The sequence below is a fragment of the Triticum aestivum genome, chromosome 6D (assembly GCF_018294505.1).
Source record: "Triticum aestivum cultivar Chinese Spring chromosome 6D, IWGSC CS RefSeq v2.1, whole genome shotgun sequence".
NCBI classification, from domain to species: Eukaryota; Viridiplantae; Streptophyta; class Magnoliopsida; order Poales; family Poaceae; genus Triticum; species Triticum aestivum.
The window spans coordinates 126,389,680-126,417,365 of NC_057811.1; the positions used below are offsets into that span (position 1 = coordinate 126,389,680).

At 42.7% G+C, this 27,686-nt stretch overlaps 2 protein-coding genes and 1 long non-coding RNA gene across 13 annotated transcripts; 1 reads left to right on the forward strand and 2 right to left on the reverse strand.

Moving 5' to 3' along the window:
• Nucleotides 1-2,361: 2,361 nt before the first annotated feature.
• LOC123144050 (putative methyltransferase At1g22800, mitochondrial) lies at nt 2,362-5,745 on the reverse strand. 4 transcript variants are annotated; one of them, XM_044563064.1, is made up of 10 exons: nt 5,336-5,742; nt 4,993-5,131; nt 4,626-4,695; nt 4,472-4,536; nt 4,314-4,392; nt 4,070-4,157; nt 3,712-3,776; nt 3,525-3,614; nt 2,931-3,065; nt 2,362-2,831 (listed from the first exon to the last, which is right to left on the reverse strand). In XM_044563064.1, the coding sequence occupies exons 1-9, from the start codon at nt 5,652-5,654 to the stop codon at nt 2,949-2,951; spliced, it is 1,032 nt and encodes a 343-aa protein (XP_044418999.1). In that variant the 5' UTR covers nt 5,655-5,742; the 3' UTR covers nt 2,362-2,831; nt 2,931-2,948. The 4 variants fall into 4 exon arrangements, 2 of the variants coding, with proteins under 2 accessions (XP_044418999.1, XP_044419000.1); XM_044563065.1 differs by having other exon boundaries at nt 2,926-3,065; XR_006471236.1 differs by lacking the exon at nt 3,712-3,776 and having other exon boundaries at nt 2,926-3,065; nt 5,336-5,745.
• Nucleotides 5,746-7,152: 1,407 nt separating this feature from the next.
• Nucleotides 7,153-25,585, forward strand: LOC123144052 (uncharacterized). 6 transcript variants are annotated; one of them, XR_006471238.1, is made up of 11 exons: nt 7,156-7,404; nt 8,514-8,828; nt 10,047-10,139; nt 10,251-10,342; nt 11,772-11,866; nt 14,959-15,155; nt 15,243-15,268; nt 16,690-17,218; nt 18,555-18,611; nt 24,175-25,149; nt 25,278-25,585. It is a non-coding gene; the product is annotated as an uncharacterized lncRNA (long non-coding RNA). The 6 variants fall into 6 exon arrangements; XR_006471241.1 differs by lacking the exons at nt 18,555-18,611; nt 24,175-25,149; nt 25,278-25,585 and adding exons at nt 15,985-16,094; nt 17,306-18,107 and having other exon boundaries at nt 7,153-7,404; XR_006471242.1 differs by lacking the exons at nt 18,555-18,611; nt 24,175-25,149; nt 25,278-25,585 and adding an exon at nt 17,306-18,107 and having other exon boundaries at nt 7,153-7,404; nt 11,755-11,866.
• Nucleotides 24,394-27,150, reverse strand: LOC123144051 (cinnamoyl-CoA reductase 1). 3 transcript variants are annotated; one of them, XM_044563067.1, is made up of 7 exons: nt 26,961-27,150; nt 26,660-26,776; nt 26,400-26,554; nt 26,135-26,320; nt 25,702-26,057; nt 24,982-25,141; nt 24,394-24,653 (listed from the first exon to the last, which is right to left on the reverse strand). In XM_044563067.1, exons 2-7 carry the CDS (start codon nt 26,766-26,768, stop codon nt 24,585-24,587), a joined length of 1,035 nt encoding a protein of 344 aa, XP_044419002.1. In that variant the 5' UTR covers nt 26,769-26,776; nt 26,961-27,150; the 3' UTR covers nt 24,394-24,584. The 3 variants fall into 3 exon arrangements, with proteins under 3 accessions (XP_044419002.1, XP_044419003.1, XP_044419001.1); XM_044563068.1 differs by having other exon boundaries at nt 26,904-26,991; XM_044563066.1 differs by lacking the exon at nt 26,961-27,150 and having other exon boundaries at nt 26,660-26,897.
• Between the last annotated feature and the right edge of the window lie 536 nt (nt 27,151-27,686).

Here is a 27,686-nt window from a genome sequence, read left to right on the forward strand (position 1 = left end):
GTTGATGAAGAAGCAACCGTCCCTAAGTAGCCGAAACACCTTAGGAAACTCAAGTCACCACTCAAGCAACCACAAATGCTATATGGATCAAAATGGGTTAGGTTGCGGAAAGCTATGGTGGTTTTGCGGATGATATGATGGATGGCCTAGGCAAAGATGTCAAAATATCAAAACATTTATGGAGTCAAATGATGTTGAAACATATCTAGATGGATGGGGAATGTCAATAGCTACTCAACGAGCTAAAGAACGTCAAAATCGGCCTCCGGATGTGGAAGATATGGCCAAAACAAGAAATCGGCCAAAGCAGTTTTTGAACTAGCGGACAGTCCGGTCTTCATCCGAAAACCTTCTGATTCGAGCGGACAGTCTGGTATTGGGGAGCGGACAGTCTGGTCCAAAAGCAATTTTGGTCCTGATGCCAGCGGACAGTCCGCTACGGGTGTGCGGACAGTCCGGTGCGGGCTGGGAAAGGACGAACTTGAATTTTTTGGGCAAAAATGGATAATTTTGGGGTCAAAATTAAGGAGATTTCGTGGATGGAAGGTGGGGAAACTTGTGGGGAAGCTAGATCCACTTGAAACACAATGAATCCATGGATCAAAATCAACAAAACATCCTCAAACCAACAAATCACAAAAAAAATTGGGGCTATTTTTGGTGGGGATTTTCGGATTTTAGGACGAAATCAAGCAAAACAAGGCTAGAAAACGATGGGGGAGACTCCAAATTGTGATCAACGTGGCTCATGGTACCAAGATGTTGTAGGGTGGAGACCCTAAGTGAAGATCTTTCACGAATTGGAGGGGGATCCACGAAGAACGCGAAGAACACGAAGAACCAAAGGGTAAATCACAAGAGGAACACTCAAGAACAAGTCCAATCACACATCCACTAGACTCACAAACACATGAGATTCACAAGGTACAAGAACAATCAAAGGGAAACAAGATACATGGTAAAGTTCATCCCAGATCCTATGAAGGAGATGAGGTCTTGATGATCTAGATAGATCCTTCCCACAAGGGGGTCTTGAATCCCTAAGGATCTTCTCCAATGGAGGCCTTGAACTATAATGGAGTCTTCTTCCTCAAGAGGAATCCCACAAGGGGAGATACATGAGCTAAGCTCTAATGTCTAGTTCTAATCTTAGCTAACCCTAAAAACTGAGAGGAGCCGCAATATATAGTCTAGGGGCGAAGGGGTATGGGCCTCGGTTGTTACATGGGCTTTTTAGCCCAATTCGTAGCGAAACTGGGCAGACCGGACAGTGCGGTGGTAAGGACCGACAGTCCGGTGAGTACATATGCATTTTCGGGTCCCACCGGACTGTCCGCTGTGGGGACTGGACTGTCCGATAGTGCAATTTCTGTGCGACCGGACTGTCCGCTGTGGGGACCGGACTGTCCGGTAGTGCAATTTCTGCACGCTTCGTTTTCTTCATCTTGACACTTCCGGTCAGCTCTTGGGTCTTGGGGTCCTTCTCCTTGGCCTCCGGGAAGCTTCCTAGCTGCTTGGTGGTGGTTGCCCTTGTACCTAATGATGCACAACATTCCATGGTGAGGTAACAACCAAGTCCAATGGATATTCATGTAAATCTCAAAGAGGAGTGGGTTCACCTTAAGTCCGGTAGGTCCACTTGGGGCTTGAGGTGCTATGAAGGTGTACATGGAGAGATGACCGTAGGATGCTCCGCATCAATTGTGCCTTACACCGCTCCAAACAGAGATTAGCATTTGTAAGGGTGTGAACTTCATGATACATCGTCGTCTCCGCGTGCCTCAGTTATCTCTTACCCGAGCCCTTTACTTATGCATTTTACTTTGTGATAGCCATAGTGTTTCATGATATATATCTTGTTATCACTTAGTTGTTTATCTTGCTTAGTATAAGTTGGTGGTGCACGTAGGTGAGCCTAGTTGTTTTAGGTTTTGTGCTTGACAAATTAAACACTAGTTTATTCTGCATTTGTTCAAGCCTAAACCATAATTATTTTAAAGCGTCTATCCCCCCCCTTCCCGCCTCTAGGCAACATCCACAATCTTTCAAAGGCGGCAACCGGAACATGTACAAACAAGGTTGGGGCTCACAACACTTCTATGATACGCCTAAATAAATAATGTTTTCTTTATAACCAAATTGGTCAGATTATCTTAAACCCCAAAGTAAGCACATCAAACATTGAATGGTGCAATGATTTGATCAGTAACATCATTATTATCATTAGTTTTTGGTATCTCCTGTGGCATCGCACAGGCATTCGACTAGTACACTAAACATGCATTTGCAACATGTAATGAAGCAATATATAAGGGCAAGAATAATAACATGGCTCCACAAACATGAACTTAAACAACATGATAAAGATAGATAGATAGATAGATAGATAGATAGATAGATAGGGATAGCATGTCTCACAATGTAACATAAAAGGTCTCCAAACCAAATAAGTTCACAACTCAAAGCAAATAAGTTTCAGTTAGAACTTCAATGAGATTTGGCGAAAGCTATCACAACATTTTTTCTACAAAAATATCATTTTCCATGTGATGGGATATTTGTTGCATACAGTGGAAACACGTAGGCTAGGGTCGGAGTACAAATATATAGCATCTCCTTCTTCCACTCCATGATCCGCTTCCAGTTTTCAGGGCGTGTCGAGATCAACCCAGATGCACAGGAGGAGGATTGTGAGCGATGCAAGGAACGCTTCCGCGAATCTTGGTGGGAACCAACAGAGTACACTTTTTCCACAAATGGGAAGCCTCGGAAACCCCAAGTTCTGTTGTGAGCAAATAGGGGTTTCCTTTTCCTTCCTCGAGAGATGTTTTCTATAGAAGTAAAAGAGCACAAAGGATAAGCATAGCTGCAGAAGTGTGGTGAATGAAGAATAGTAGACAACAGAAATGAACTCGGCGCCATCACCTTACCATAGCTGATAAAGTTCTTCAGTCTTGGTTGGAACCAAATTGTTTCCTTATGTCACCAAATGATACAGTGGCAGAACCCCTTCTCTTAGGCTTTTGCTGTGATGAATGCTCCTTCCACCCAGTCATGTAAATTACCTGCACAAAACAACTACTCCCTCAATTGCAATATATATGGAGATTTGAGTGGCTTAAAAGCAGCGAAAACCGTAGAGAAAAAGTCCAAACTAGCCCAGCTGCATTTATTTTGTTTTGGAAAGCATGAATTGCGCATGCAATTCCCCTCTCAGATTTACTCCCCGCTCTCTTAGGCGAGTCCGGTGCAGTGAAGATTGGTTGCTTATGCATATGTACAGCAGAACGGAGTGAAAGCACTAAGAGTAAGATCAGAAAATTAATGGGGAACTGCATGGTTTCTACTCTGTATTTAGTCAAGTTGGAAAACCGTAAAGAAAAGAACTGCACCCTGCAATATGAAATGAATGGAGTAACAAACTTTAAATACGTGGAATGTTTATAACGAGAAACTGCATGGTTTCTACTCTGTATTTAGTCAAGTTGGACAAGATGGGATATTATTTTTGAACTGTACAAAACCTGAAAGGTTGCTGGAATGGTTCCATCTTCTAACCCAAACATTGACTGGTAAATGGCTGCAGTAGCTAGTGCTGTATCTCTCTTTAATATCTGAAAATAGAAAACCAATGTAAATTCAGTTACCATGTCAACTAAATTAATTGGGACTAAGCCAATTTCAGTAAACATTATGATAAGAAAGGCTCAAATGGCTTCTTTGAAAGAGAGCATTCGTTTCTGCCATTGCTCTAAGATGTTCCACAAGTTCAAGAGCTAGTTGGCAATAAGTAATAAAATTGTTAGGAGAAATAAATAACTTGGTGAATCAAATATTGTGGAGAGTTTAAAACAATAACAAATTAACGTGGTTCTTGAATATAAAATATATTTATCAGACACAACATTGCTAATTGTATGTTGATGAGACAAAAGTGACCATTGCAATCTGATAGTCATAAGAATATTTACTGAGCAGTCAGAATAAAGAAAAGATGTTGATTCAATCTTCACAAAATATTGTACGAAGAAATTCACTAATCGGAAAATCCAAGTTTTTTTGTACGCACCACTATTGTACTTGACTGTATATCGATCTACATCAACTCCTGGAAGGGCGAAGCCTGCCCTTGACAAAAGGTTTCCTGCATCACGGACCTTGAAATGTACAACCCAATGTCGCCATTAGAACCAAAGACACTAATAAGTCAAGGTAAAGGCAATGGTTTGCAATGACAGGCTATTCAACAGAGGCATACAAGAAGAACAAGCAATCCCCATTGGACGAAATCTCTGATTATAAAGGAATCATACTTGTGCTAATGGCGACATTCGAGGACTGATGCCTCCCTCACGTTCCATTTGAGCAATAGTGCATGCAATTCTTAGTTCCCTGATCATAGCATCCAAGAAAAGGCAAGTCAAACAAGAAACTGGAAAATGTCGATAAATGGTAAATCTAAGATTATCACTTCAGAGTCTCCCCGCCAAGAATTGCTGCAAGAAAAAGGCCATCAGGCTTCAACGCCAACCTACACTGCCATCAAAGGACAGCCAATTACCATAGTTCAGATGTTTTAGCGCTTGATAACTTCATGCTTTCAGTGTTTAAAATAAAAGACTTACCTGTATCATTGCTCCAGGTAGATCATTTGTCCAATGTAGCCCAAGACAGCTCATTATCAAATCCTGGGAGCTTCAGAAACCAAGAGCCACATCAATAGAGGAGTATACAATGCAAGATCACAATTTATTTACTTTTAAATTTGACAATTAGCCACTCACACCTAAAATATATTGACCCACTCAAGCATAAGATAGCAGACTGCAAATTGACAGTTTATCTCTTTGGTGTATATATAAGTGGGGGGGGCCCCAATACATTAGCATTCAAGGGAGCTAGAGAAAGCATGTGGATCCAGTGCAGTTTACTCTAATCATACGTAAATGGAACCAACAAACACACCGAAAGTATAATATGGCTGGTATTTACTTCTCTTTCATAGGAAGATACTCTTCATCTCCAACGATAAAGTTCATCTCGGGGCCGTCGTCAGTAGCACTCTCCAACTCCCGCCACTTGTTCACCATGTCTACCGACATGTCCATCATGGTCAATTTCTCGATTCCACCTGGCACACAAATCATCAGCGCCATCTTGCAGGTTAGTTCAACATATCAAGGAGAAGCAACGTGTCGCAGATCATTTCAATTGTCGAATGTGAAAACCGGAACTTTCAGGAAGACATTTGACATGGTTCAACGCAGTGATTAGTACACATGATAAGAGGCTGGTGCAAGAAATAACAAGAAAAGCGAGCTGAGTAGCTTCTTACCGCGGCCGCGAAGCGACCGGCGGACGGCGCCGGCCGAACCGCCGAGGCAGAGCGCCGAGGGGAACGCCTTCCTGCAGTCCTCGAGGCGGTCGAGGAGGTTATCGGCGACCGCGTCTACCAGTGGGTCAGTTTCCCGCATCGCCCACGCCGCCCGGTCCCGGTGTCGGCGCTTCAGATCGCGATCGAAGATCTTGACGCGGCCCCCGTCCAGCACTTCGTCCGCCGAGGAGGAAGAGAAGTGGTGATTGGGAACGAGGTGGCGGCGGCGGTGGCGCAATAGCAGAAGGCGACGTGCGGCGGCCGAGGACCCGGAAGCCATGGCGAGCGACGGAGCGACCACCGGCGGTTGGAGGAGAGAGAAGGGCTTCTTTTTAGTTCAGGAGACCTCTTTTCTTAGAAATGGCTTTTTAGGCAATCCGGCAAAGCTTTACTAGTACAGTACGTACTATTCAGCAACAATATTTAGAGGAACTAGTTAAATGTCTGTGCTTGATTCAAATACAACATCCACATGAGCAATTTCATGACCAAGTGAATAATTATTTGATAGAATAAAACAAAAATTCAATAGCAATCATGTTTAAGCAAACTCATCGACAATCTTCGAATTAGTCAGGTGTGTGCTACACTTGCTATTCACAGTGGGAGGTAGTTTTTTATAATTGTCTCATGCCTTTTATAAAAATATGAAAATACTAACACCCACATGTGTGATAGTTTTGCAATTCTCCCAAACGCGTGGATCACCGTCCAATTGAGTTTACATGAATCTTGACACGGCAGAATTTACGTGCCACGTAGGACGAGGCTGGTGTGTGGGCGTTGGAGAGTTCGCCCACACGCCCCGCAACAAGCGGTTTGTCAGCTGCGTTGTGTGGGCGAACTAGTTTCTGCCCACACAGCCAACACCTAATCCACGCGCGTGTGGGCGAACTGCTTTTCGCCCACACGACACTCGTACGTTGTTGGATGGCAACTGTAGTTACGCGTGGCAACTAGGTAAACACACATGGCAACTATGATACGTTGCTAGACGGCAACTGCAGTTGCGCGTACGTGGCCACCAGATAAACACAGATGGCAATTGTGATTAACCATACATGGCAACTGTGGTTGGACCACACGTGGCAACTAGGTAAACAAACATGGCAACTACTGTTTGACCATATGTAGTAAGTAGTTAATCACACACGGCAACTATGGTTTAATTACACGCGGCAACTGCCATAAATTAGACATGGCAACTATAGTTAACCAAAACAGATATAGTTGACATGCTTTTACAACTACATTTGCCATCCCGAATAACTACGTGCCATCCCGGATGGCAACTAAAAATCATCATCACACGGGTACCTAACGTAGCTGCGCCAGGACGTGTGGGCATTTTTTACTTCGTGCCATACGCGCGGGCTGGAGATGAGTAGTACTTGTTGGGCGTGTGGCACGAAGCAGCTGCGTCCACACGTATGGGCAATTCTAATGTTCGCCCACACACTGCCCGTATGGGCTGCCGCCTGCTCATGCCACACACGGTGTGTGGGCGGATGGCTAGTATGCCATATGTGTGGGCGTTATCGGCGTCCTAAAAATATGGTACGCCATGGTGTACTCTCGAAAAGATTTTTTTAGAAACTTCTCGAAAAGAAATATAAGTACTGGTTGCGTTATCTTAACGAACAGCCCAGTTGGTTCCAAGCCCATATTTGCTTTTTTTTAGGTGCAGCCCATATATCTGAGTCCAGGACATATTAAGCCCCGATAGGGCCAGACTTTAAGCCCATCACAAATCGATCACATGACCGCCGCTTCTCCCTGTTCCCTTCCCTCCCCGCACTTCCCGTCGCTGCCGCCAATCCACTACCGCCCACCGCCCACCGCCCTCGAGAGGGAAAAGCCTCGGCCCGTCCACCGACGCAGCATTCCACACCAAAAGCCCAGGTAAATTGGCTTCGTCTCCCCGCTCTGCGGCGATGGAGGAAGGAGGAGGTGCAGAGCACCGCGAATTCCATCGCCACAGCCTCGCGCAGCCGCGTCGTCCTTCTCCGGCATCGCGCGATCCCTAGCAGGTTCGAGACACCCCCACCTCCTTGGCTCCGCCCTAGCCTCTCCCCCCTAGCTCTAGTCGATTCTCTCTGCTTACACCGTGCGATGGCAGAGGCGAATTGGGGCGTCGCTTGGTAATTTCCGATGGCGATTCGTACGGTTCAGGTTCGTGAGAGCCGGTGATTGATTCGGCGCTGTTTATGCTAGCTTCGTGGTTCCGTCCCGGCATTTTTGTGCGCCTCTGCCTACGAATTGAGGCTTCCTGTGGTTTGTTTTGGGCCTGCAGAGTTACGTGCGGCTTCGTTATGATCATTTGATTGATAGCTTTGATTAGTCATCCTCCTGAGTCGGGGTTTGTTCATCATCCTTTGGTACGAAGCGAGTTTTATGTCGAACTGGTAGGCATGTGCAGGAGCAGTTACCCGTAACCTGTTCTGTATCAGTATGTTGGAGTCTGTTTCTGCAATCTCAGCAATCAAGTGTCTGATCATCATCTACAATCTGAGCAGTTATCACCTGTTCATGCTGTGCTCTGTAGATTCCTGAGTCAATTGCAATATCTTACACACAGCTCTGATAATTTTTTGGAATGTATACATGTGAATCTCTATTGCAGTTGCCTCATATGAAATCCTGTTTGCATAGCTGTTGCGCTATGTTTATGTCGCTGAGTTGTTGTGGTATTTTTTTTTACTGAATCACCTCAACAGCCTTCCGTTTTGCCTTGAATCGGTGAATCCATTTGATGCCAACTCCCCAATCATGTCTCACTGTAGAGTTCATGCGCTGATAGTAGCCACCAATATAAGTTAAAATGAGTGTTTCAGGGAATGTAACTACTCTGGTAATATCAGTTAAAATGCTTAGTAAGAAATGTTGTCCATGTGTGTGTGATCCATGCCGTTGAAAGCCATGGCCATCAAATAGCTTGTTCACCCAACTAAAGTTCTAATTATCATTCCAAATGGTGTATGAATATTTGATTCTTCCAGAAAACAAACAACTGCTTGACGGAAGAAAGCGAATAATTCAATTTCTGTTTTTCTATCTTACGATAAGGAATGTTTCATTCTATTTGATTGGGAAATAGTTATTGAAATCTTGCCATTATTTCAAACGTTTGTTGGAACAGACAGATTAGTCAACAAAGAAAAATTAAGTGGTGGAGATCTTCCTAAAATGAAATCAAGACGATGAGATAAGAATGGAGATTTAATGTGGTTTGTTGGAGATGCCAAAGGTAGGAGATGAAGGACAGTTGGAAGGGGATAATGGAGGACAATTATAGCGTCACTAGAGCCTGGGGCGGAGAGGTAGGGGCTGTCTGTGCAGGTTTGCAGTGCAGCTGGGCCAAACATCGCTTACAGTTTAAGCTGTAGGCTGTTATAAAGTAAAAGCTGCGGAGGTACAGTTTCGGCCACTGTGTGCAGGAAGATGAGAAGTCAAGGTACGGGATTTGATCACTCTAGTTTTTCTTTTACAACTTAATAATTCTGTAGATCCCTGTGTATTTATTCCAATCCTGTATGTTTACGTAGGATTTTATGTTGCACTGATCTTCTATATGCACTGATCTACGGCCGCTATCTCCTGTTTATTATCTACTTCACATAGGTTATATATATGATCTTGTTTCCACTTGTTGGTGCTTGTATAGGTATTTTGATTGGACCTTTGTGTCATATTTAGTCTGCCTATTTGGCAGTTGGTACTTGCTATTCGCTAATATAGGAAGGTAATCAGATAATCATAAAATTTGAAGTCATACAAAATGATCAGAAATCAGAAGCTGCCATGTTGTTGTTGTTACAAGCTAGCCTATGCTTGGAGAGACAGGCCTGCAAAGTGGCATTAACACTGCAAGATTTAGTGGTGGTTTGGAAAATCTAAGCGTGTTCAGGACAGATTGTACCATGGTTGGCTTGTGTCTTAAGTATGAAAATCAGCGATAATGACCAAACATTCATAAGATGAGACTTTTCAAACTGGATAAATCGCATTCAAATGCTCCGATCTGTAAATTGTGAATTTTAATTTTAATATATTTATTAAAGCCAGCACTGATTCACCCAAAGAAAGCGATGTTTGTGAAGACTTTAAACTGTGGACCGCAAACGAACGTGGCAACCTCGTCCTACTGTGTGTGTCCTCGTTGTACTAGAGTCTAGATGAATCTTGTACCTCTTCTGCACACATCATATCAATAAAAGTTGATTTTGCTCGAATCAAGCTTATATGTCAGCAAGACCATTTAGCTCAGGAGCTGACACCACATAAATTTATTCTGCGTAAATCAACCTGACTGTAGATTGTCCTGCTGGTATTTGCATTGTTCAATAGACTCTAAGGTTAACTTAACTACTCCCTCTTGCAAGTAATAGGAAAGTTGGTCCCATGGGCCCATGCAAGTCAAGGTAGTTTGTGAGTTTATTTGAGACATCACGTCCTCCAAGTAGTTGTTTCTTTGATTCTGGAACAGTGCATGGTCCAGCTAACCAGCTAGCAGACCCTCTCGTGAATTACTGCTGATCTGGTCGAGTGCCAGAACGCAGCAATGAACCCATACCATAGAATCACGGAGGGGAGGGGTCGGACATTCGTGTAGGTCCTGCGAGAAATTATGGTGTGGCGCACCAGACTTGACTTTGACAACTTGTCTGTGCAGCAGTAGCAATTGGCGCATGTAGGTTCCGCGGGGCACTCAGCGAGATTCAATCTTCACGTGACATTTAGGCCGACCTTTTATTATGGATCGCTGGTGAGTGTCCTTCCCATGCCCCTCTTGCCGGTGGTCCTAGCTTGTTGCGGATAGCCGTTCAGTTCCATGTCAAAACGGTCGTCTTCTGAAGGCTGCCTCTTCTGAATGCAGGGGGGAAGAATCGTAAAAGTTTCAGGTGTCAACAAATTGTGTCGCTGCGGAAAAGAGGGATCAGACCAAAGCAGTGGCCTTGGTAGGGCAAGGTAATGCTGGTTTTCCTTTGGTTAACAGTGCCTCATGTTTCACTGTCAGTTACATCACTTATCCTGCTAGCTCCATTGTTTTCAAGATCTGTCTGGTCAGTCGGCCGGCCACGCTGATCTTACAAGCTACTAGATGCTTTGTTCTCTTATCTTTTGCTTTACCGACTACGATGGGAAAAAGAGCTATCACAACATGACATTGCATCTATTCTCTTCGGGAAAGAGATTGCCTAGGTGTCAAAGGATGTGTGGTTATTCTGTTGCACAAAAAACATACTGTACCCGGATGACTCTGAATTCATCTAACGGCTCTCGACCAGTAGATTGGTCCCGCATCGCCTTCAATGGTCTATCTAAATGCTGGCTGGCCTGCAAGTGCCATCTCAGTCACATCTGCAACACCTTTGCAGTCACAGGTTACACAACACGCAAGTGGGCGAACCCACCAGTGCGAGGAAGCTATATGTCTATTTCCGGAGTATAAATCTATTCCAGATACAAAAAATTGTGAAGGATAGACACAACTAGCTTCTGCACTGCCTCAGATGTTCCTGGTACTGAACACGAGATGCATGCATCACTGTTTCACAACAGTGCTCGCTACATAGATTCTAATTAAATGGGACTGTGATTTGTTTTGCTACAGGATAGATGCATCAAGACATGCAGTCTCGTCTGATATAAGCTTGACTTGTCACGTCAAGCTTGACTTGTCACGTCCTTCCCGCTTTCCTAATTGTTTAACTCTTGCTACTGATGGTGTTGTTATCCGTGCGTACATATTACAGTAACTGTTGCATGATGAGTTCTAGCGAGTAGGCTCTCCATTTGGCATTGTAGCAGAGTTGATAGATAGTTACAGAATTTCCTTCACACCTTGTGAGGTTTTTTTAGATTAAATGGTTATTAATGTATGGTCGCATTGTCACAACTGTTCTGGAACGCACCATAGCAGCGCTGGTTGGTGCAAGCTGTTGATACCTGTAGTAGCTGGAACCACAAATAAAATAATTCTTTGTGGTGACGACACACTAAATAGTTTTTTTTACCTTTTTATGTGCAGTGTGTAATTTTAGAGGAAAAATCAAATTTGCGTGCAAATTGATCAAAATTCTAGCAATGACTTTAATTTTCACTTTTTTTCAGTTCTACCTCGAAGTTGATGGACTGTGAATTCCATAGTATTTTCTCCGTCCGTTTACTATTATAAGATGTGTTCTAACTTATTCTCGAATCAGACGTATATAGACGCATTTTGGTGTGTTTGTCCGTATGCAGTCCATATTGACCGGAACATCTTATAATATTGAACGGAGGGAGTATTATTTAAGCTTTATTTGCTTGCTAATACATACATAAATTTCCATCTAAATTTATACAATAATTCTGATTACTTCTTTTGATACAATTAGATGTAATATTCACATAGGTATTATCCTCGAGGACACTAAGGTTCATGCCCAAGCATCCATATTTTAATGGTTTAGTCGGGATATTTTCTGAGTTGACATTTGCATCTCCCAGGTATGTAAATAATTGACTTTTACTCCGTATTATCAACAATTACTCATACAATATGCTGTTCTGAAAATTCTGCATGAAATCTATGTGGTAAATAAGATAAAAATAATATTTTGGAAATAATTACCTTGTATGCTTAATTAGATGTTTAGTTCAGTGTCTACTTTAAAATCGCATAAACTGAATTTCGTTTTGAACAATCAGGGGAGGCTAGTTTTCCTCTTATTTTTAGAACAACGGGGCTCCATACTGCATCATCATGTTATCTGTCGAAAAATATAGTGTAGTTGGGACTAAGCGAAAGCTCCAAGTTAGCAAAAAGTAAATACAAGAACCAAAAGACCTCGTATGAAGGAAAATAATCAAGGCGTACTAGTTATCTAAAATTTACAATCAAGATGCAGTACAGATGAGATGAGATCGAACTCGGATTTGTCATCTCAGATGCAGCTACATGCGAGCTGTCACTCTTGTACTTGTTTGCTTATGTGTAGATAAGATATACGATCCTAGTACCTGGCATCTGTCAGTGTCTAGCTACTACTGTTCATAACGAAATGTCATAGTACATCCAGAACCCAAGCCACAGAAAAATTGACACGTGCATGTACATCCAAATAAACAATCTAAATCATGGCTGATTCTGATGTAATCTTTTCAAAGTTTGCTCCGAGGTCTATAGTGTACATGAGCGACATGTTCTTTTCGATGCATATGGGAGAAGATTCCTTGAAAGTATTCTAGTAATTAACAAGAGAGAATCTCTATACCTTGCAGCTAGTATATTCAGATGCGGTGTGATCTTGTTGATTGTCGTACTCCGCACTTGGTAGTACTCAAATTATTCAGGTTTAGTAGTGTTATATGGAAGCTTATGAAATTTAGGGCCTGTTTGGTTCATATAGTAAGTATGGCATTTTTTGTCATTTTTTGTCAATATATTACCTAAACCTAATCCATTCTTTCGGGCAAGCCAGTTCAGTTCCTTTCTGGTAGCAAGAGATCGGTAAAGATCAAATTTGTATATAAAGTGCTTCTCTGATTGCTCAAGGCATCTCTTTTCAACCGAGGAACAATCCAATCTCATTTCGTTCCTCTAGGCTGTATATTCATACGCATTTCTAACTATTTTTTAAACGATCAAAATTTGGTGCCACACTTTAGGAACGTAAGATATACTAGTATATGTAATGCAAGATTTGATGCATGTGGGGGGGGGGGGGGGGGGGGTGTGTCCCAAATCAGTAAAGGCAAGATTGCAAGAACACCTATGGTGAGTTCATGAGGTTTACCGGGCAATCTAATCCATGAAGATTTCGGACTCTGTTCATTTAACATCCGATCATCAAGCTATCGCATGAACCTCTCCTGCCACTGCTGGGTATGCCGAGTAGAAGATCTCATAATGCCCTCCCTGCTCCGATCAACTATAGTCGTTGGCCATGGCTGCCTTGGTAGTAGGGATCAGGGAAGGCATGACTCCAGTGCATGAGGGAACAGTGGCCCAACATGGAAGGGGGCTGGAGTTCCTGGAACCATGAGCTCCGGCGCACCACGTGGGAGATTATAAAGGAAGCCATGTTTTGTTGGAGCTTTAGGGGAAGACATATAGGGAAAGTTTCGAGTAATGATTCTGTGAAGATAATCGGAATGAGGAGATTGCCATTGTAGTGGGTTGTGATAGATCTATAAATGTGTAGTTTCTGGTGTTTCCCCCCTCTATAAGCGGTATTAGGAAAGAATTGCAAGAAAATGATTTTCTTTTGAAGTAAAACAACGAAATATAGCACAACCCACTACAATGGCAACCCACTACAATGACCCGACCAATAGTTGACGAAAAAGAGATATGTTGTATTTTAACCTACACAAAACTCATAGCGTGGAACCAGAGTCAATTTATACCCTTTTTTTATCTCATAGAACATATTGAGTTACAACTCATTTAGCTATAATAAGAATACACTGCACCATTTCCATATAAGAAATAAAATTTGTCCTAAGTCCACCTTTTGTAAAGTTTGACCAAATCTATCTATTTTTTACAACATTATGGTATCGAATATTCACTTATGTTTTTACTCTGCAAATTAGGCCCTGTGGGGACAAGCGCGTAACCAATAATTACCTATTAGTATGTAATTTATGAGACATAAAACTGGCATCATTAGATTCATACTCGAAGATATCTTTGTGATTATGATTTTGTATCACAAAAGTTACATATTAATAATGTAATTGTTGGTCAAAGGTTTGTCCTAATGAGACCTAATAATATTCAGAGTAAAAATACTGAGAGATTAATGCAATATGAAGAACATATTTCATGCCTTAATATATGGCGTTATATTTTGGGATGGAGAGAGTACAAGCTGCAAGAAGAGTTGTATATCAGCAGATATCAATTGTTCATATGGCATGGCTTAAGATATAATCCATCAGGCTGCCATAAGCTGCAGAAGTCACGCTGGTTTCTATAAGAGGGTATTTAGACTATCAATTGTTCATATGGCATGGCTTAAGATATAATCCATCAGGCTGCCATAAGCTGCAGAAGTCACGCTGGTTTCTATAAGAGGGTATTTAGACTAAATATTCCCATTTCTTTGTGAGCAATTAACTTCTTTAAATCAACTTGTTGTGCTCCGAAACATCCAGACAGACGTTACTGTTCGTAGGCAGGGAGGTCGTTGACAATAACCCATTCTCAAGGGTATGATTGTAAGTTATAAATTACCGAGACATTGCTGTACTGCGGCCACTCTACCCGCCATCGCGCACTGCCCAGGACGAGGCTCCAAGCCCTCTGGGAGGCCGGACAGCAAGGCCCCACACACCTGTGACCACTCACACCTAGCCACGTAAAGGGTTGGGGCTCGTGGGCCCACCGTTAGCACGGCCAATCAAGGCTCGACAACGCCGTTCCTAATCTCTCCGACACGGCCTGCTGTTTACGATTACCACTGCCGAGGGTCACCTCGAGAACGAGACGCAGAGAAAATAGTTCGTTTCTATATATTTCTAGGTGATTTTTCTTGCCCTCACACTAGTTCCTTTTCTTTTTACTTTTCCCGGCCGGATTCTTTACTGGAAAGAGGGAAGACCAGGGCGTAGGCATGCCACCTTTCGCGGCCGTGGGGGGTTGAAAATGGCTGCTCCTATTGGATGATGGGAAAAGGCACTACAAGATAACGTCTTGGGGCCTACCGCCGGCGACCACATCGCATCGGGGCATGCCTTGCGGTACCACACGCACTGATGACTGCCAGTAATCACTAAGCAGTGCATTAAGGTAACCTCTCTCTCTCTCCCCTTTCTCTCTCTCTCTCATTAATGTTTTTCTGTAAAAATGATGAAAGCGAATTTCTGTCCTTTTCAGGATGTAACATCAGCTCATTAATTAAGGTAATATCCTAGACTTTTTTGAAAGAACAATTTTCTAAGCTTTCTTTAACCATGTTCTTTAATAGTATAGATCGTAATCAAACTGGTCAGTAGTGACTAAGACTAAACATGGGATGGACTAGGAGCAGTGGTAGATCTTGAAAGTGCTCTTTTGACTTGCTACACTCAACTACTAGTACCTTTTATTTTTGTCCAATTAGATTTCTGATCGTTAGGTGTCCATGAAGATTCACATGCCTCTGTGCCTCCAGGAAGCTTGCATGCGTCGCTACCGCTCTAGTTTTATTTTTTAAAATCATGAGTACCTCCCGGTCTCTCCCCACCGCCCACCGACGAATGACAATTCATTTAGGGCCGGCGGCAGTTTGAGTGGACAATCCAGAAGGCCGAAGGGCCTTTACCTTGGCACTTGAAATTTTCCAATACACCAAATTAGATCAATGTGGTCAGGTTTGTATAGGTTTTCGCCTGGTTCTCGTGACTTAACTGACAATTTTCTTCTTAATTAATGTATGAAGTCCATTTCAAAGAATAATAATTAGGTCAACATGCCTGAAATTTTGACTTAAATCTAATAATTATTTCCTTGATTGTTTGTGTACAAATCCTACTTATATAAAAAAAAGAGAATGCACATGTTAACTCGGGAGGTGGCTGTGTTTTTCTTTTTTATCTGTATTTCATGATATTCCTTTTTATCTGTTTGCCGATGATAGCCACTGAATGTCTCTAGTCGCCGGGATTCATAGAAGAGGGAGTATATTCGTCAACTTGAAGAGGGAGGGGATGAGAAGTGACCTTGCTTCCTTTAAATCTTGTCATGAGGGTACACGATGAAGGCTATGCCTTTCTTCATATTTATGCTGGCAAATCTCTCGTTTTTCATTCAAGTTCTTAGATTTTTACGAAGAGTTTTTGTACATGATGCTGAGTCATACGTTAATATGTACTCCCTCTGTCTCATAATATAAGAGAGTTTTTGACACTACACTAATGTCATAAACACTCTTATATTATGGAATGGAGGGAGTATAAGAGAGGGATTGTGACGAGTAATGGCATCAGCACATAGTTAATTAAGTCAACATCGGCCCATGAACTATGTGACAAGGGTATGTGGAATATTGAATATCCGACCACTCAAAAATCAAGATGTACTAGTTTGTACCCTTGAAGATCAAGACATGCAAAGAGAATATGTGGCTTATTTCTTTGATCTTTGGGCACAACTGAACAGTATAGTTGCATTGCATCACCTTTCAGGTGTGTACGTATGTGGTTTGCTAGCATTATTGGTATTCAACTATTCATGCTCAATCCAATCTGAATTATCTCCATCTCTCTTATATATTATTGCCACTGTGTTTATAGCTGATTAGCCTCCTTGATGTTTTCTTACACATTGGTTTGCATCGATGTAGGACGGTCAATGCCGGCAGTGTATAATATACAAAACAGATAGGGGGCAGCAAAAACCATAGACAGCGGAGGGACCATCCTGGATGGTTTCATGGATGCTGGACAGTTGCAGATAAGTATCCTTTTATTCTATGGTATACACGATAGCCAGCCAGGAGATCATGAGATCAAACCAGATACTCTTGGCTGTGTGAATTCGTTGGCGGAAAGTAGCTTGATTTATCCAGATTTAATTCCCAATAGACAAAAAAAAGAAAGAAAGAAAATGGACTAAAAACATAAAATTATAGGGCCTCGTTTGAGATACTAGCTAGAGTATTGCCATACTATGAACAGTGCTAGGTTTAATTCCGTTTTGGGTGGGATATTTGTACTATGTACGACTGCCAAAAGAATATAATATTATCGACAATTAAGTAAATATGCGTACTGTGGTGTCAACTGTTGCTGATTGGAACTACTACTTGGCAGCAGCAGCATGGGTACTACTCCCGGTACTACTTAAAACCATGGGAGGGCTCAGCACTGGAGGTACGACCACCTATCCCATCCATCTCCTCTGCTCCAAAACCAGACGCCAAGAGCCCTTTCTCTCACCACCTCTCCTTTCAATTCCAGTACGGCGGTCGCTCACCGGATCCAAGAAGAAAAAATCTCTCCCATTTCCTGTTGCGTCCGGAGGTTTTGTTTGGGTTTCCTTTCGGATTTTTGGGTTGTTTGCTGCTTTTGTGTCGGAAGTTGTTCTTCGGTTGTGCAATCTGTGAAGTAATGTTAGCTCCTGGTGTGGGGAGGCCCTCGAGAGATTGACAGAAGAGAGTGAGCACATGGCGTGATGCCGGCATAACATGTATGCCGTCTTCGCCGCGTGCTCACTCCTCTTTCTGTCAGCCTCTTTCTCTCAGGAGTTTACGTTACATTCAGATCCACTGGTGGGTATGTAGAACTAATTTGATTCAATTTCAATTCAATAGTTCATAATTTTCCACACAAAAAAGAAGGTTAACCCCTGCTTATGAGAGGAACTCAGCCACAAAAGAAAGACAGAACACGCATGCGGCATGTACTCTGGCTGTTCTCCGACTTTACCATGCCACTTCCTTATCTCTTTAGATGTGTGCGCACGCAAAAAAATAAAATAAAATAAATTGCTCTGTTGTTTTGATCTTTTCAGTCAAGTTGCTCCTGGGAACTACTACCGAGGAGAGTGATACGGATGCTAGTGGTAATTGTAAGGAGTGGCAGCTGTAGGCTTGTAGTACTGGAATAAATGATTGGATTTGTTACTTGTTTTTTTCATCCCCAAATTGTTTTATCTTCTCCCTTTGCAGTTGTACTCGCCTTGGGAGCTGAATCATGGAGATGCTGCCGGTACACTGCAACATGCACCCTCTCTCTCTCTCACCCTAACAACCCCCTTCTTCTTTCCTGTTGCCTTGTTTTCCATGGAAGCAGGTTTTAGCCATGGTGGTGGGGCTTCAGCAAGTTCTTGTTGGGGTAAAAATGGAGCATGGAGTAAACTAAGAGATGAGCTATATTTGGCAAGGAAGGTGGCCTCACTTTGCTTTTGCCAGATCTAGTTTGCATCTTAGGTTAGGCCTCTTGTCTTTCTCTCACTTTGGCCTTTGGTCTCTCTCTCTCCTTCCTGTTCCTCACACACGCTGTAAAAGGGTCCACTGTAACTCCTGCTGTTGCAGTTTTACTGATGGGGGCTTGCTTATGTCTGTTTGCTTTAATTTTCATTTGATTTGTTCAAGTTTTTGTTTTCTTTTTTATGATGAAAGCTCCTTGGTTATATTTTGGTTTGCACCTTGTTTGTGATTTCACTGCTACTCACCGGTGATCCTTCTTCCATTATTCTTTTTTCCAGGATAAGAGCATCATGTTAATAGCGAACGTAACAAGCTGCACCATCAATTTGGACAAGGTACCACTCCCATGGTTTCTTTAGCCCCCTTTTGTTGGTTATACTATCTGGTGCCTCCTTCTGATGGTGCGAACTGCAGCTGCTTTGGTGTCATTAAGATGTGTTATTGGTTGCATCTCTATACAATTTAGTTTTCCTTGCTTTGACATACATGTGATTTGGTCTATGAGTGAGAAGTTGATAAAAATAGATCTCCAGATGACTAATATGTGTGCTTGGTTAACTGAAGCTGTTCTTCAGTTCTAGAAAAAAAAGTCCATCTTGCTTGTTGTTGAACACAGACTTGCCAAGAAGAATCTGAAACGCGTCTAGTAACCTACCTAAGCACAGCCATATCACTTTGCGTGGAGAAATAGGTGACACGTAGTATAACCTAATCTCTTGAATGATCTGGTTGATGTGATTCAAGGTGATGCACACTTTAGACAAGTTAACTGTTAGTCTAACATATATGCATAGACCCATTTTCCAAGCGATGGTAAATCATTAAATTGTCAACATCCTCCTGCTAAGTTTGTTTGTGGTGGCAGTTTTTTCTAGCTATCTACGTTTTAGTTTTCTGTGATTCAATAAAAATGTAGTTATTTCTGTGGATCCATTGTGTTGATGTGATGTATTATTTCTCATTCCTTCATTTCACTATGAAAGTTCTTATTATTTTATCTTTTTAGCTACCTTACTCATAAGCGCATTAGTTTTTAGCTACCTTGTTACTTCATGTTGGCCATATTTCTATCTAATTCAGATTCACCTTGTTTTTCACAAATTTCAACCAGCATATGTTTCCTTTATCGTCCCTTTCCCCTATATGTCCTCATATAAAAGCACAAGATAGCATTACATATGTGGAAAGCATATGTGCGACGTGGCCAAGTTAACAATTTGTGCAAATTATGGCAGATTCAGCTGTGGTTGGATTAAATAATCTAGTTTACTAATCTGAGTATCTTAGTTATCATGCTAGATTCGCCTTGAAAATTGTCACCCAATTTCATGCGGCGAGATACATATCGTAGCGTTTATTTTACTTGCTTCAAAAATAGTAATTCTAAATCGGTTTGTGGCTTATTTCATCTTTGATCTACCTTTTTTGAATGCTTCCTGAAGGAAAGAGATGTAAAAGGGAGAACTTTTAGACTGTGAACCGTAGTCGTCCTTAGGGTCTTACTGGCAAATTGTGTTTATAATTCGACTTGTAGATAAATGTGCATGCTTTCGAACTATATATAAAAGGTGATTTTCTGTATTGCATCCATTTTAAGTTATGGAACCACTAAATTCAGTTGAAGCTTCTTTAGAGTACATAATATTTACTATTGAGCTGACTCGTAGTTTATATCTTGGAAATCAGAAGTAGATAACGAAGACTATCACGATAGTAATTTAATCAGGAAGTATTTGCTAATATGTCGCATGTTTGAAGAAATTATCTGCATTTTGAGTGTGAATGATTGCTCTGATGTGTTGTCGCTGTGCTATATAGCTAGTTCGGGAAATGTTTAACAATTCTAGAGATCAACAATTGTTGTTTCAAAAGCCACCACGATATTGATGCCTGAATCGCAGGGTCTAGCAAATCTCACATCGATTGATGGGCATTGTCTTAAAAAACTGTTTGTTTTGCAATCTTATTCATAACTACTATAACTTGTGAATCTTATATAGTTAATGGCATTCCTCAAATTTTCCCTTATTGAGTTCATTCTCTTCACAGAACATTCTTGAGCATGTGTATATAACTAACCAGACAATACTGTTCTCTCACCTTTAAATGATACTCCCTCCGTATCAAATTATAAGTCGTTTTTTGACACTGTTATAGTGTCAAAAAATGTCTTATATTTTGATTGAGGTAGTACTTAATTAAAAATGAAATCTTGTCACTCTCTCTGGTGCCTTTTCCAATATTAGATACTCTTATTACATAATCTATGTGTTGTTCAAAATATGCCTTATAAAAATGGCATACATTTAGAGAGGTGTATAATTGTACATATAGAAAGAGAATATACGCATGTTCAACTATTGTAACTAACCTTACATAAGCCATCCAACATGGGAAATGCATGTCGTTGCACTCATGTTCTCTTCCATTTCTTCCATTATGTTTACGAATAAATATTTTCGTTGTGTGTACAGTATTTTCTTATTTTTAAACAAAGGCAGAAGTTTGCTATATTTCACTGATTAAGGAGAAGAAAAATAAAGTTATGTACAAACAAGGCTGTAGCAGAAGCGCTGGACTACTCTCCCAGCCTTCTATGAATTGGGCATAGTACGCAGAGGATGCGTAGCAGGAATTTTCTGTAAGCTTCCAAATGTCCTCACCTTTGTTTGTAGCTCAACAGGGAGAAAGTCTCTTCCAAAGGGTGAAGAACTTATAGATGTGGAGTATTCACCTAATTCAAGTTTAGGGAATATTAGTTCAAATAGATAGATAAAAGGCAATAACTGTGAGAAACTAGATATCTATTATGTTAAGGAAAATAGGGTTGTCCTACTATAATTACAAGAGAGTAAGTAAACAACTTGTAATGCTAGATGATACGCTACGTGTTTGCCACGGAATTGGATATATAGTTTCCAAATATTGTGTAGAATACTTGCGTGTTTGCCACGGAATTGGATATATAGTTTCCAAATATTGTGTAGAATACTAATTTGGTTCTTAAGTTTTAAACTACTTGAGAACATTTTGCATAAGAAAAAGAAAATGTTAACATGAAAAGTTGTGCACGTCACAATTAAAGTCAATGTGATTTAAAATTCACTTAGAATGCACTAATGCATGTTCGTGGTAGAGGATTTTCATGCATAATCATATGGATGCTAGTGGATCAAGCTGGTAAATCTAACGGCTACAACAACTTTGATGATGTGGGATGTCGAAGCATGCATGATGAGATAATTAGAAATAGTGAGGATCAGCTCTTAGGTATATACTCCCTCCGTCCCAAACTAAGTGTCTTGACCTTAGTACAACTTTGTATTAACTTTAGTACGAAATTGAGACACTTATTTTGGGACGGAGAAAGTATATGATTAGGGGTATTCATTCCTGTGTTGGAACGGACAATGCCAAAACCAGGCAGATATACCCTAGTTTGAATTTCCTCTTTGCCAGTGATGAGGCTAGCTTTCATAGGTTGGTGAAAACCGTATTTGAACACCCTGTTAATTGTGAACACATGAATGAATAAGATAATAAAAAAGATACACAAAGCTCATTTCATTTGTAGTGGAATATTATTAATGAATATCCGTTTCTGAGGCCAGGCTCATCTGCATCCAGTGAAGAGAAAATCCACAAAAAATAATAAAAAAATGTAACAAGCTAAGTCACATGCGGAATGAAAGGGAAAACAAAGAAAGCTTGCATCGGCCGGGGCAGCTTTACATCAGTAAATGAAGTTCTTATAATGAATCTTACATGTAACTTTACCATACACTCAGTGGCAAGATGGCTCCTTGGAACCCCTATTGCAGCTAATTATATGTCAATGTACTATCTCTAAAGAATTCTGGCCCATAGAAGAAATCTGATATAGTTTGCAGCAAATAGCAAATAGTTTTAGCTACTTTTGTTTGAATTTTATACTCATATCTCCCTATGATTATATTCAAGTATACTGTGTGTACAAGTTTTTTGAAGATGAACTAGCTAGTAATAAAAGACCTGTGCATCATGCATCCACTCTCCAGCCATTTTCATGATATATGGTATTAGTCGTAACTATGGTTAGAATAATTCCTCCATTTTTATTTAGTTTTGGATTTATGTCGAGTGGGGAATGTGTATGGCTTTGTATAAGCCATTGAAATCAACTCCTGGTCTGTTTTGTTCAATGCATATGTATTTGAAAACCACTAACTCTGGGAGGCAACTGGTGTAACTTATCAGGAAAATTCTAAACGTATGCATTTAGTTTTATGGTATATCATATAATGAAGGTTCTGAAAAAAAAGGTGTACCAACAGAAGCAGAAATAATAATAATGAGGTTCCTTTCGAATCAGATTTTCTTCGGGGTGCAGTTTCTTCTTCAGTGTGCATTGCAGATCGAATACACACTAGAGAGTAATTAAATCATAAATCCATTTCTGTTATATTCCTGGGGATTTTATTAGATCCATTACATCACTTTGCCGAGGTTGGGAGCATATCAGTAGCACCAAATTACGGCAGCATGCAGCGCGACACATTTTCCTCTTGTGCTCTTGATATTTCAGTGAAGCCACAGACAGCCTCTTTTTTTCTTTGATTGTGTCGATCCTTGGTAGCCTTTGTGACAACGGGACCTGGCGTGAACTGTTAAGCCATGGTCGACACGTTCAAAAAAAGAGAATCAGATCATCATGTTCCAATGCTGGCGGAAAGAAGGACATGACAGTACGATTGCCTCACCTGCAACACTTGATGGGAGGCATCACGCCTACTGTCGTAGCCTTGCTGCATGCTGCAGGTTTGTCCTGCCTCTAGGCGTGCGCTGTCGATCCCACCATGCATGCATATGGTGCCGCCGTGTCGTGCATGTATGCACTGACATGCACTTGTGTTCATGATGATAATCTTAGCTGGGAAATACACTCGGCAGGAAGAGAGTATACACGTACAGCTAATTGGTATAAGAGTATATGTTGAACAATCTTAGAAGCTGCCTCATCAGCATTTTTAGTGATGGGGTTATTTCTTGTTTGAACGTGTTGAGGTTTGATTTTATGCGTCAGCAGGAAGAGTCCTTCACACACGGTTTGTACGGACTACGGAGGTATAATAACAGCATGCAAAACTATCATATTCCAAAATGTTGTAATTTTGATGCAACTTTGAAACGATTTTGCATGTTTTGTTATAGTTTTCTTTGTACGGTGTTAATTGTTGGGTACTGAAAAAATTCTTACGGTCTTCCTCAACCCATACGGATTCTATAAAAAAGGTAGCATGATAGCAAAACTCCTCCAACGAAGTGCTAGTCAACTTCCACATGCAAAACATATACTCTCTCCTTTCCGGTTTATAGGACTCATCTTAAAAAGTTTGTTTTTCCGTTTTATAAGTCTCAATTCTATTACTTACCATCACATGTTTAGATTTCAAGTTGTATTAACTCACTGCATGCAAGGATGAAGAAAAAACTCACCAATGCATGTAGAAGTTCTTGGTCATTAAGTGGTCATGCATGCATGTGGAGTGATTAATGCATCGGTATACATAAATTTTTAAGAAAAAGAGAGTACTAATTAAGTACGTTTACAAACTACGGAATTAATTTCACCATCCATCATTTACCTTGATTGAAGAGATTTTTAAATTAAGCCCGGAAAGGAGGGAGTACATAGCTTAATTAATGATGTTGTAGCAAAAAATTTAAATTAAGCCCGGAAAGGAGGGAGTACATAGCTTAATTAATGATATTGTAGCAAACTGTCCATGCAGTTTGAAGTTATGGCTCAGTTAACGATGCAACGATTATATCACAGGCGATGCTTGATTCTTCATCAGATTGAAAGCACTTCGTTGGCTGAATGACTAATCTGTGTGTTGAATGAAACTGACTTCATAGGTATGCATACACAAGATCAGAGAGGGAGTTAGTAGAGAAAGCGCATAAACAAGATCACGACCAACAACAAGCAGAAGTTGGCCAAAACAGCATCACTCTCCGAACGAGACTCCAAAGAGGGCACGCTTGTATGCTCTGCTGCCAAGTGCCAACTTGATCGGGTTTTTGTACCCGCTGAGTCAGACAAGGTGAACAACTAGGTGGTGGTAGAAGAACATCGACCAGGGAAAATATTTGGCATGCATCACTGAAGTTGCTCTGTAGCGGTGTACTGTTCCAGGCAACACGGCGCTACTACACAAAGTTGGCAGTTTGCCACATACAAGAACTGTCCAGCAACATATCACTTAATCAAATGAATTACAATTCACATGACGGCGAACTGCATTGTTACTTTGTGCAGAAGCCCATCAAAGTTTCGACATAAACACGGGCGCCGTTGAATTTTGAGGCGGCGAACTCCCTCTACTAGCAAGCCCCTGCAACGAAAAATTGATGACGCAGTGAGGACCTCGATGTGTGCCATACATCTTCAGAAACGGCACATCAGGAATGCGTGTTTGATCAAATTAGTAGCAGGTCAAATGCATCTTGCGGATGATGATGGCCCTTTATCATTCTGCTAATGATACGAGTGTCAATGCTATCATGCATGTGCTTGTTCTATTTTGATCCTCCCTCCTTTCTGAAGAAACCTTTTTTTTTCGAACTCCTCTAGAAGTAACTTGAGATGTTCGAAATGCAAGGTCTGATAGGATCGCGCTGTATGTTGAGATGGTTTTATATGATGCTATGGTTTGTATGTACCTTGTTGCCAGAAGCCTTCTGAATGAATCCCTTCTCTTGCAGGGATTTCACCGCTTCATAGAGGTATTCTTGCACAGGGGTGAACTTCATGCCAAGGTCCTTCAGAGGCTGGTTGGTGTACTTGTAACCCTTCTTTGGCGGATTTACCTCGTCCTTACATCTGTACAGGTTAGTGAAGGATTAGACTGTCACTGTCCGAAGATGCCCACCTAATTAAGTCATTGTTTAGCTAGTCTGTTGTGAGAAGCTTTAAAAGTTGAGGATGGAATCTCAACCCAGTCCACTTTGTCTTTAAGGCGAAGCAAAGCCATCGCTTTCGTTTTACGAAAGTTACAGGTAACTACCAACAACTTGTGGTCTATCAAGGGAACAATTGCAAGCAAGATTGTGTAAAAACATTAGCACATTCGTGGAATGATTCTATCAACGGCACAATTGCAAGCAAGATTGTGTAAAAACATTAGCACATTCGTGGAAAGATTCTATCAACGGAGCAATTGCAAGCAAGATTGTGTAAAAACATTAGCACAGTCATGGAAAGATCTATTCTTAATTCAGTGCTACGAATGAAGAATAGTACTCTACTTGCTATTTTAATTTGGAAGAATCATCTATTGTATCTTGTTGCTCATTTGCGTATCTAACTGTCGGCTGAACAGGGGTCCGAAGTTAATTTGGAGCATTCGTTTGAAGAAGAATGCAGGACGGTATATATTGTACCTTGTGGGAATCGGGTACTCCGGGAAGAGCCCGGCGAGGATCCGGCAGAGCTCGCCGCGGTGCAGCGTCCTCTCGGCGCAGACGTAGCGCCGTCCCCCGGCGTTGGGCGCCTCGAGCACCCTGACGTGCGCCTCGGCGGCGTCCTTGACATGCACGTAGGCGTGCGACTCGTTGACGTACGCCTTGGCCTCGCCGGTGAGGTACTTGAGTATGTGCCTGGTGCTGGTGTTCATGCTCGGCTGCAGCAGCTCGCCCAGCGTCACCACCGGGATCACCACCGCCAGGTCCAGCCCCAGCGCCCGCGCCGCCTCCCACGCGCCCCGCTCCGCGATCGTCTTGGCGTAGCAGTACCAGTTCTGCCGTCATTCGTGGCGTCAATGGCGGGTCGCAGGCAAAGATCGGGTGGATAAATTAAGTTGGATCGGTGGCTGACCTTGGTTTGTTTGCAGTAGTCGAGGTCGCTCCAGCACGACTCGTCGAGCGGCGCGTCCGGGTCGCGGTGGGGGTTCATGTACATGGTGCCGATGGTGGAGGACAGCACCACGCGCCGGACGCCGGCGTCCGCGGCCATCTCCACCACGTTGAGCGTCCCGGTGATCACCGGCTCGATGATCTCCTCCTGCCAAACAACACAGCCTCCGTCAGCTTTATTCCGGCGGAGATAGAGGAGGATATACTACTGAGCGGCCGCTACTCACGGGGGTGTCGTGCATCGGTGATGCGGTGTGGATAACGCCGTCGCAGCCGTGGAAGGCGGCGCGGAGGCTGGCCCGGTCGAGCAGGTCGACCTGCACCATCGTCAGCCGCTCCGCCGCGCCGTCGAGCGCCCACAGGTGCGCGTTCTTGGGGTCATCTGCGCAACCAAGAACTCGTCAGCCTAAGAATCCGGGGCGACAAAGAGACGCAACGAGCGAGAGAGAGAGAGAGAGAGAGAGAGAGAGGGAGAGAGGAACCGTACCGGCGCGGCGGGAGGTGCCGCGGACGGCGTAGCCGCGGGCGAGGAGGAGCTTGACGATCCAGGAGCCGATGAAGCCGCCGGCGCCGGTGACGCAGACGACGACGGCCATGGCCACGCCTGAGCCAACAGATGAGTTAATGCTGAAAAGGTGGGGAGGAATAGGAAGAAACCAAATCTTGGCGCAGAGGATAGGCAGAGAGCGGGGACACGATTTATGAGCCGGGGCCGCTGGCTGGTCTCTTACCACTCGGCAGAGAGACCCCGCTGAAACGGCGGAGAAGAGAAAGCGAGCGGCAATTACCGTGAAAACTAGCGCGGCCCGGTGGTCATGTGAGAACCGCGACGCGCGGACCGGGACGGGGAGACCAAGACGGCGACGAGACAACCGCAGCCGTGTGAACCTCTCTCCGAGCAGCGAGCAACGTGTGGAGTGCACTCCAAGCGCGGTGGGGGAAATAGTAAAGAAAACGACCTAGACTGTTGGAGAACGTGTTTCTCCGTCCCTTTCGCTTTTCTTAAATCACGCCTCATGCGTTGCGTTGCGTTTACAGGGCGCTTCCGGTGTCGACTAGTGACGGTGACAGTGAGCATCTGGACGCTTCCGGTGTCGATTAGTGCCGGTGACGGTGAGCATCTCCGGGCTTCGGATGGGCTTAACAATGGGACTCGTCGCCGTGTCTTTTTCTAGGCCTCTGTGGTGCCAGTGGGCCGCTGCTGCTGCAGTTGCGAGGATCATGTGTGTCCCGAAGCGCTTCGCTTCCCTCAACACGTGAACGTTGGAGCTGGGATGGGGATGGGGACGGTTGGTGGGAGGGACGGACGGCGCCTGCTTTTTATTGCTTTCCCACCTGTGCTGCAACGGAAAATAATTCTGTGGCAAACCAGGCTACACGTACGCTGGATACCGTTTGGCCTGCGCGGCAGATGCCGTCTGGTAGCCTCCACGTAACGTACGACGCGCCGGGCCGCGCGGGAAACAGGATCGATCTACCACGAAGGTGCGAAAACATGACAGCGATAGCGCCGA